This window comes from Camelina sativa, chromosome 8 (assembly GCF_000633955.1).
Source record: "Camelina sativa cultivar DH55 chromosome 8, Cs, whole genome shotgun sequence".
In the NCBI taxonomy this organism is placed as follows: Eukaryota; Viridiplantae; Streptophyta; class Magnoliopsida; order Brassicales; family Brassicaceae; genus Camelina; species Camelina sativa.
In genome coordinates, this window is record NC_025692.1 from 8,694,793 (window position 1) to 8,704,499 (window position 9,707).

At 38.9% G+C, this 9,707-nt stretch overlaps 2 protein-coding genes across 2 annotated transcripts; both read right to left on the minus strand.

Annotated features, from left to right (window-relative positions):
- Positions 3,132–4,660, minus strand: LOC104709333 (agamous-like MADS-box protein AGL53). Its single transcript, XM_010425965.2, has 3 exons — positions 4,627–4,660; positions 4,451–4,546; positions 3,132–3,853 (listed from the first exon to the last, which is right to left on the minus strand). The coding sequence occupies exons 1-3, from the start codon at positions 4,658–4,660 to the stop codon at positions 3,132–3,134; spliced, it is 852 nt and encodes a 283-aa protein (XP_010424267.2).
- Positions 5,485–6,219, minus strand: LOC109125908 (uncharacterized mitochondrial protein AtMg00810-like). The gene has a single exon (XM_019228699.1). It carries the CDS (start codon positions 6,217–6,219, stop codon positions 5,485–5,487), a length of 735 nt encoding a protein of 244 aa, XP_019084244.1.

A 9,707-nucleotide genomic window follows, 5' to 3' on the forward strand; every position in this document is an offset into this window, starting at 1 on the left:
TCTGCAAAAGATAAAAAGACTTTTCTCTATCGCTTTCATTTTGTGTTTTAGTTATATGTACTTTTGTCGTAAACCTTTCGGTGTATGTTTCAAGTTTAATAATAATCCAAGTGCACGTTTTTAAAATTGTTTTGTCAATCCGTAGAATCTAAAGCTAACCTTGTTGTGCTCTGCATCTGTAGTCTACTGTGGAGAGTGTTTTGGTATGTTTTGGTAACACAGCTACCGCTTAATCACTCAAGCAGAACTTTTTCCTTGGGAATATTTTTGGTAACGTTAAACAAATAATGTTTTTTTTGACAACTGAAAGTATGTTTGTGTCGGCGTTATATACTTGAGGGCAACCCCAATGGGGATATATTCTAGGGTCTCTCAAGATTGTTTATTAATAGATTTTGTGTTTTGAATAGATTTAAAAACTTTATGATTGTTAATTAAAAGTTTCCTTTTCAATGGTGGGTTCTTATTTTGAGTCTCTTAGTTTAATTTTTTTTTTTGAAAATTAAAAATTTAAATTAGAATATGAAATTATTGCATTTGAGATATATGTTTATAAAATTATTGCATTTCATAAAATTTTAAACATATGAAACATTAAAACATAATAAAAAAAAGTAAAATTCATTAAAAGAGAAAATGCTTAATGATATTTTCCAAATTTTGCCCAAATATTCTCAACCAAATTTTATGCTTCTAACAAGAGCCCGAGAGCCAAAAAAATGTTATGTACAATCTCATCATTTGTTAAACAAAAATACTCCCTTCTTTCCCTTCTTCCTCAGCAGATCCTGAAACGAATAGAAGCAGACCCAAAAAAATAATCAGCAATTGGTTTTCTAAAAATGAAGCTTGAAGTCTTTATATTATTGTATCTACATATATTATCTCTGATTTTTATGAAAGCTGCAATTTTTGTCTTCTAGAGATTGTAACGAAAGTGATAAAATGAATACAATGCTTTTGAAAATACATTACCCTCTTGATAAATAATCTCAGGGTGAGTACTATTTCATCTCTTGAGCTGCCAAAAGATAACAGAAGATCTTACAGTGGATGTTGAATATGGCAAATGTTATACCGCAAGGGATGCTCTTTTGTCTACCCCAGTAGCGGATCCAAAAAAAAAATTTGTATGGGGCACAAATAACTTATTACTAATTAATATTAATTTTTTTTGTCAACACTCTGATATTAAATTAAAATAATTAAATTTTATTTTTATTTGATTTCTAATTGTACATATAATTGCATATTAGATAAATTTAAAATAATAATTATATTTCACAAAAATTTAAACTCTAAATATATTAGATAAAGTAAAAAAAACTATAATATTGTATGCTAAGTTTGCAAATATTTTTAAATTTAAATGTAAATATAGTTAATAGTAGAAAAGGAAGATTCAGATTTTGTTAAAAATTAATTACAAGTACGAAAGAAATAAATAAGACTGAAAAGACTATGGAACTAATCATATAAAAATATGATAGACATTTAATAAGAGAATATGGCCATGGAAAAAGGAAAATAAGAATACAACAAAAAAAACTATAGGAAAACAAATAATATCAATATACATTAAAAAAATTATAATTTAGCATGGGGCACTTGCCCCACCTAAGAACCACGTAGATCCGCCCCTGGTCTACCCAATCCAGAGTTCATATTTTGAAACTTAAATTCCAAACTATATGCTTAAATTTCAGCTACAACTAGTCGGTTTCTCATTTCAACCCTGACTTATCTTCAGAGATGAATATGTATCATCAGCTATTGAGAATTTCTCCTTCTTTTCTTTTAAACAGATCAGCCTCAAACCATTCAAGAGCTGCCCAAAATGCTTTCCAGAGATATGATCATGCTTCTGCCAAGCAGCATTCAGAAAAAGCAAGAGAAGATTGGTTAACAGCTGAGAAGCTAAATGCTGAGGCAGCCAAAAAGATAATAGGTATAACAAATAAGGACAACGACATATGGAAGTTGGACCTGCATGGACTCCACGCAACAAAAGCTGTTCAAGCATTACAAGAACGTTTTGCAAAAGATAGGTCAATTCACAGTGAACCGTTCAGTATCACCAAATAGAGGTAGGTCAAAGAATGCAGTTATGCGATCTGCGTCACAAGAGCCTTTTTGGTAGATTAGATGTGGAAGGCGTCGAGAGTAAAAAAATTTCTTCTAGGTAACTAAGAAACTCACTGCAGGTTGCAAGTTGCAACAGGTATGTCAACTGATGTTTCCCTTGTTCAAATATAATAGAAGCTTCACACAGAAATCTGTGACAGTAATGTTCTATGTCCTTTATAGGTATTGGTAAACACAGCCGGGGACATGCTTCACTTCCTCAGGCTGTGAAGACATTCTTTAAAGATAACAGGTGAAACAAACTCTCTTTTTATATTACAATTCATATCTTTCTAAATCAGTAGTATAACTAACAACTGAAGAATGGAATGTTGCCTTACAGGTACAGGTTTGATGAGACAAGACCAGAGGAGTTATCACAGTGTTGCCTAAATTCCGACACAGCTGAATATATGATTGATTTCGGTATTACTCGAACAGGTCACGAAAATAGAGTGTAATGCGACTGATAGTTGTAGTGAGATCAAATGTAAACTTAAGTGGGATTATTATTTTATATAAACAAAGATTGACTATTCATATGAACGAATTGTTTCACAAGTCCTTAATCTCTAACTGTTTTGCAGCTGAAAAAAGCCAGAGCCTGCACCGAGCCTGAACGAATTGTTTCACAAGTCCTTATCTCTAATTGTTTCACTGTGTCTGTGATTTTTGTTTTCTAGAGATTGTAACGAAAGTGATAAAATAGATCATTCACAGAAACAAGGTTCAATTTACTCAATTTAGTATACTTGTCTGCATCAGTTATGGACATTTAACATTCAATGTGATCTATTGCATAAAAACCCTTAATATACATTAGTTTGATCAAACTGATCAAATTTAAGACTCAGAAAAAGAAAAAAAAGAGTAGAAGAAGCCAAAGACTATTATGATAGAAACTTGAGAAACAAAAAATACATTCATACTTGGCAAAACATACAATTCAAAGGATGATAACAAACAAAAAGTGTCGACTTCTAACAAACCCTAAATATATATCTAAATCAAAACACATAATCTAACATCGTCGATGGGTCAAAGGTAGAAACAGAGGAGTCAGGGAGTTGACAGAAGCTACCGTTGTCATGGTTATAGAGAAAGACTGAAACTTTGCTCTGATGTTGTTGAGTCAATGATGGGGTCGATAGGTATTGCTCTGTTCCGCTCATCAATGATGGATCTGGTGTGAAGAAGCCGGCGGAAGACACCACAGGAGGAGGGTTCTGATCGGGGGGTTTCGTCTGGTTCTGTAACACCCGAAGAAGCTGATCTTGACACACCCGTAGAGAACTCTCTAACGAAGCCTCCATCTCCAAAAGTTTCTCAGAGAATTTGTTGTCCTCCGTGATATCAAAAGATGTCTTCTTCTTGTATTTGAGGGTCGTCTTCTTCTTATTCAGAAACTGAGAAAGGTTTGTGCTTTTCTTGCGTCTCTCTCTATCGCTTAGTTTGCTGAATCTCTCTGCCATGTCTCGAACCTTGGATTGATCTTCCGGCCATGTCCTGACGAGTTCTCCGTCACGGTTGTAGTATATAACACAGACCTCGACATCGCACAGGATTGAAAGCTCCGAGGCTTTCTTAAACATGGTCTGTTCTCTCATAGCAAGATTTGTTGTCTTCTTTGATACGGAAGAGAGTTTCTTGAAACATCTTCGGTTTCTCACCGACAACAATTTCGTTGTTTTGTCCTTCGTCAACATTGTAGAAGAAGAAGCTTTGTTTACTGCAGAGAGATAAAAAAAGTAAAGAAGAAGCTTTTAGTTTCTTTTGATGAGAATTAGGGTAAACACACACAACAACTTCAGGGTTATTTATGTAGAAAATTCGATTTCCATATTTCTCTTCATTAATGATATGATATACGCGTTTTGTTGTCACAATCTGGATTGGATTCGATTTCCATTTTCCTAAAATCAATCTAACCGTTGTAGTATATATATATATCACTGTATCTATATAATCAATCACAATCACTAAGTACTTAGTATTAGATCCTAATCAACTTTTGTCAGGCTCATCAAACTCAAATCATTCTTACGGTCTACTTCCCTCTTTGAAAGAAGCTTAACTTCTACTAACCCGGTAATGCTAATCCTTCACATGCATGTAGAAAATTTCATTAGAATAAACTTTAACTCTTTCAACATGCAAAGCTGCACATTCCTCCATTCCCACACAGCCACACGTTACACAGACAACAAGCTTGATTTCTTTTATGACAAAAAAAAGGACAGAAGCATATAAGGCATAAGTCTTACTGTAGTAGAAGCTGAGAACTTTTCCGCAATTGTGAGACCATTACTACACTTGATGCTGTAACCTTCTCTCTCAATAGATAACGTAGCTGCTTCCCATATATCCAGGAAACCAGTCTGTTCAAAGCCACATGCATGTGAAGGATTTAAACCAGAGAATACTACATAGCCAGAAATATACAAGAGTTGAAATGGCGAATGTTACTTATACGGCAAGGCGAAACATTGTATGAAGCATTACCAGTATGAATGGTCTTCTCTATATTGCTCTTCATCACTGGATCTGTGATTAATATATATTAAAAAAAAAGAGGATTTAAGGGAACCAGTAACCACTATCTTGTACACAACCAACCAGAAACAGCTCAGCAAACATAGAAGAGACTTAATTAACATCTTATATCAAGATGTAAACTGACAAGTAGTGGCTTAGTTTTACAGGAAGTCATCAAGAGGGCATGATTTCTCAAAGTAAATTGATAAACTTACGGCAAGCGATCTTGTGATTGTCATTGGCAAACACAAGCGGATAATTCTCTAAGTAAATGGCTAAACTTACGGCAAGGGATCTTGCAATTATCGTTGGCAAAAACCTTCACAAGCTCCCCCTGAAATCAGAGAGTAGCAAATGAATATTGCAAACCACATGTAAAAACTAAGAAAAAAGTCAACAGAAAACAACAACTCTTAAATTTCGAAATCCAAACTCTATTGTACGTATCAATGATACATTTTTGATAACATTATATAGAAAATGTATGAATTGATGATTGTACTAGATGAGACTACAAAGGTCTTTATACATAGTCTAGAAGCTATACAAGAAAACATAATATGTACAAAGTAAAGATATTGATATGAAAAGTAAATGACAAGTAATCGTATCACGTATTCCCTTATTCATATAGATTCAATACGCCCCCTCAAGATGGAGGGACTAAGGTGACTCCAATCTTGTTACGCAGATATTGATACGTTGAACGCGAGAGAGGTTTGGTAAGTGCATCAGCAAGCTGGTCCTTGGTGGAAACATGAGCGACTCGAAGTTTCCCACTGCTGATGAGTTCACAAATGAAGTGATAGTCAATGGCGATGTGTTTCATGCGGGAGTGAAAAACTGGGTTAGCACAGAGGTAGGTGGCACCAATGTTATCACAGTAGATGGTAGGTGAGGCAGTCCGTGAGAGTCCAAATCAGAGAGTAGAGAACATATCCACATGAGTTCAGAAGCGGCATTGGCAACAGCTCTATACCCAACTTCAGTATATGATCTTGCAACACCCTTCTGTTTCTTAGCAGACCAAGATATTGGCTGACCACCAAGATAAATAATATAAGCATTAGTAGAGACACAATCGGAAACATCACCTGCCCAGTCAGCATCGGAGAAACAGTGGAGTGTGAGGGGCTTGCCCTTCTTGAAAAACAGACAGTAAGAACTTGTACTGGTAAGATAGTGTAGCACACGTTTTGCTGCTTGCCAATGATCCGATGTGGGTGCGTGCATAAAGTGCGATAGGCGATTAATGGCGTACGCAATGTCCGGTCTGGTGAACGAGAGGTATTGGAGACTGCCAACTAAGGTGCGATACTCAGTGGGATTTGAATGTGGTTTGCCAGCCAATGTGAGTTTCGGGGTCGTGACCATTGGTGTAGCTACTGGTTTTGCATCCTGCATTTTCATTTTGACCAACAAATCTAACACATACTTGCGTTGATTGAGGTGTAAACCATACTTCGTACGAATCGCTTCAATGCCTAAAAAATAGGACACATCACCCATGTCCTTGACTGAGAAGCGATCGCCAAGGTTGGTGAGAATTTGTTCAACCATTGCCGCATTGTTGCCAGTGACGATGATGTCGTCAACATAGACCAGGACATAGAGCAAGAGCTTATCACGGAGAAGAACAAACAAAGACGTGTCAGAGAGAGTTGCGAAAACCAGCACTTACAAGGTATTGTTTGAGTTAAAGATACCACGCATGTGATGCTTGTTTAAGCCCATACAGCGCCTTATTCAACTTGCAAACATAGGTGGGACGATCAGGGTCGACAAAGCCTTCTGGTTGAGAGATGTAGACATCTTCAATAAGCGTTCCTTGCAAAAACGCATTGTTGACATCAATTTGACGAATTGGCCACGACTGAGAGACAACAACATCAAGAACAGTGTGAATTGTTGTTGCCTTTATAACCGGACTAAAGGTCTCTTGATAATCAATCCGTTGTTGTTGATTGTACCCCTTTGAAACCAGTCGAAATTTGAATTTATCCACACTACCATCGGGGAGAATTTTTGTTCGAAAAATCCACTTGGTATCGATGACATTGTAAGATAGATCAGGAGTAATCAGATTCTAGGTGCGATAGCGGAGTTGAGAGTTAAATTTATCAGACATGGAGTTACGCCATCGAGGATCACGAAGAGCTTGTGTCACCGTTCTGGGTTCGGTTGTGGAAGCAGTAGTGAGAATGGACGAGAGACCAAATTTCCTATTTTGGTTTGACAATGTTATTTTTTGATCTTGTTTGCATCGAGTGTTGATTTTGAGGCAGAATAGTAGGTTGCTGTTGAGGATTTGGAGCAGGGTCGGAGGTTGTCTGGCGTGCCGGTGATGGAGAGGCTCGACTTGTGGATGATTGTGAAATTGGAGAGGAGACATTGTTGGCTTCAGAAGAGGATGTAGATGGGCCTACAGAATGGGCCGAGTTTGCTGGTGATGAATGTTGTTGGGCCGAGTGTGAAAGAGATGGCGATGTCGGATGTTGAGTCGATGTGGCTGGCATGTTGTCGGTAACAGAAGTCAGGATAGATCGTGAAACAGAGTAATGCGACGATTGTTCAGCCGATGATTCCGGTGGACTTGACGATGGTGAAGAAGCAGAGCCCGTGGAAGCACCGTGGGACTCCAAAGACTGTGACGGAGCTGCTGTGAGTGGTGGAGATGAAAAGGGAACAATGGTGAGAGGAGGAAGCCATGGAGAGGAAGGCTGGGAAGGTTTGGGAGAATCTTGAGACGAAGAAGAGAGAAGTTTGTAGGGAAATTGGGTTTCATCAAAGACAACATGTCTTGAAACATATAAGTGATTGGATATTGGTTCAAGACAGAGATAGGCACTCTGAGTGAGAGAGTAGCCTAAGAAGACACAAGGTGAGGATTTGGGTTGAAGTTTATGAGTATTATAGAGTTTGAGCCAGGGATAGGAGAGAGAGCCAAAAATCTATAGTTTGGTATAGTTTGGTGTTTGGTCAAATAATTTAGAGTATGGTGATTGATAGGAGAGTATGGGAGTGGGCATTCTGTTAATGAGAAAAACAGCAGTGGAGAAAGAATAGGACAGTAGGTTGGTGGAATATCAGAATGAGTGAGGAGGGCAAGACCTGTCTCAACAATATGACGATGACGTCTTTCGGCAAGGCCATTGTGTTCAGGGGTGTGAGGAGGAGTGGTAAGGTGACTGATGCCATGTGTGGAGAGAAAAGAGCGGAGAGCGATGAATTCACCACCATTATCTGAGAAGAGAGTCCCAATTTTGGTGGAAAAACGATTTTCAACAAGAGGTGAATTTGATGAAGGTGTCTTTGACTTGTGATTTTTGGGAGAGTGGATAGAGCCAAGTATATCTAGTAAAGTGATCCATAATAACTAGATAATATTTGAACTTATAAACAGAGAGAAGAGGAAAAGTCCACACATCGGTAAATAAATACTCAAGAGGTCGAGAGGAGTGGATAGAAGACTCAGAAAAAGATAACTTGTGACTCTTATTGATGGAGCAATCACCACAATAGAGTGGTTTAATTGGATAATTGGAAACAGGTAAATTAAAACTAGAAAGCATTTTTTGTAAAATAGAGAATGATGGATGGCCAAGCCGAGAGTGCCATGTAGAAGCATCAGATTTGAGATTGGTGGTGGTGGTGGAGAAGACAGAAGGATGAGAAAATGAGGACGGCCACTCATAGAGCTCATTGAGGACACGACCTTGGAGTAACGGGATCCCCGTGCTCAGAGCCTTCACCTGAAAAGCCGCCGGGAAAAATTCAACGGAAACACGGTTAGCGTTACACAGGTGATAGAAAGAAATGAGTTTCTTTTAAATATCAGGCACATAAAGAACATTGGTGAGTGGTAGAGGTTGAGTTTGAGATGGTAGATAAACAGAACCGGTGTGAGTGATTGGAAGACCCTTGCCATCACCAACTACCACCTGATCTCCACCGATATAAGGCTGATGAAGGATGAGATTGGCAAGATCAGAGGAGATGTGATGGGTTGCAGCAGAGTCAAGCAGCCAAGGATTAACAGTGGTGAAGTTAGCCCGTGGTTGTTGTTGCTGTAACAGGGCGAGTTGAGAGCAGCGTTTAGCGCTGTGGCCTTGAGTACCACAAATCTGACAACGACCAATGTAGTGACCCGTATCACAAAGTACGTAGCGAACACGATGGACGTGTACGAAGGACGTGGAGATGTCACAGACAGACGGAAAATAAGAAGTTTTGGAGATTGGCCTAAGTAACTTGAACTTAAAGTTACCAAGACACGGAAGGTCCAGAACCGAAGAATAGATGGGAACCGTTGGGACATCCGGACCGGTGATGAATGAATGATCGAGAAAAATTGGGGAAAGGACCAAGGAAGGAAAAAAAAAGTAATGGCCGTGGAGAAATGGTATGTGGGACGTAAGACAGACCATGAGAACGGAATGGCCGTGTACCAGTAAAACGGACGATGTACCCCGGACGATGGACGGATTGGACGTACAGGACGGGAGGTCCGAAGAGAGCCGATAAATATTAGTGTCACGGACAAGGGGTTCGAGGAAGACGAGGAATACTGGAGTCACGGACAGGAGGACCGAGGACTGCTGAGGAATTAGATTCGCGGAGGAGAAAATGGTTCTGCGGATGAGTACGGACGTACTTGGGACGCAAGAAGGACGAGGGAAATACGAGGAAGTGGAAAAGTCTCTGCATGGGAAAGAGATGACACGTGTCGTCAGATTAAGCCTTCTTCGCCAGCGTTTGAGATACACGCGCGAGTGGGGGACAGTGCATGCAATTTTTTTTGACACTTGTCAAGCCAAAATTGCCACTTGCCTAAACCTAAAAATCGAGTGTGGGCTTATAAATAGACCTCCTTGGCTTCTCATTTTCGACATCACTCTCTCTAAACATCAAAGCTTTGCCAAATTTTTCTCTCAACTTTTTGGGGAAGAAATCTTGTTTTGAGCAAAGTGAAAGAAGAAGAAGAAGATCTCGTCGGTGGGAAGCTCGCTCAAGGGGAGGTGCTGTCAGATCGGCGTGATGTGGTGGAG

Excerpts from the sequence above, each read along its gene's own strand:
- LOC109125908 (XM_019228699.1), bottom strand. The coding sequence starts at position 6,219 with ATGGTTGAACAAATTCTCACCAACCTTGGCGATCGCTTCTCAGTCAAG.
- LOC104709333 (XM_010425965.2), bottom strand. The coding sequence starts at position 4,660 with ATGAAGAGCAATATAGAGAAGACCATTCATACTG. Across the intron at positions 4,547-4,626 it reads AGAGAAGACCATTCATACTG|TATTCTCTGGTTTAAATCCT; the intron begins GTAATGCTTCAT and ends CTGGCTATGTAG. Across the intron at positions 3,854-4,450 it reads GTTATCTATTGAGAGAGAAG|TAAACAAAGCTTCTTCTTCT; the intron begins GTTACAGCATCA and ends ATCTCTCTGCAG.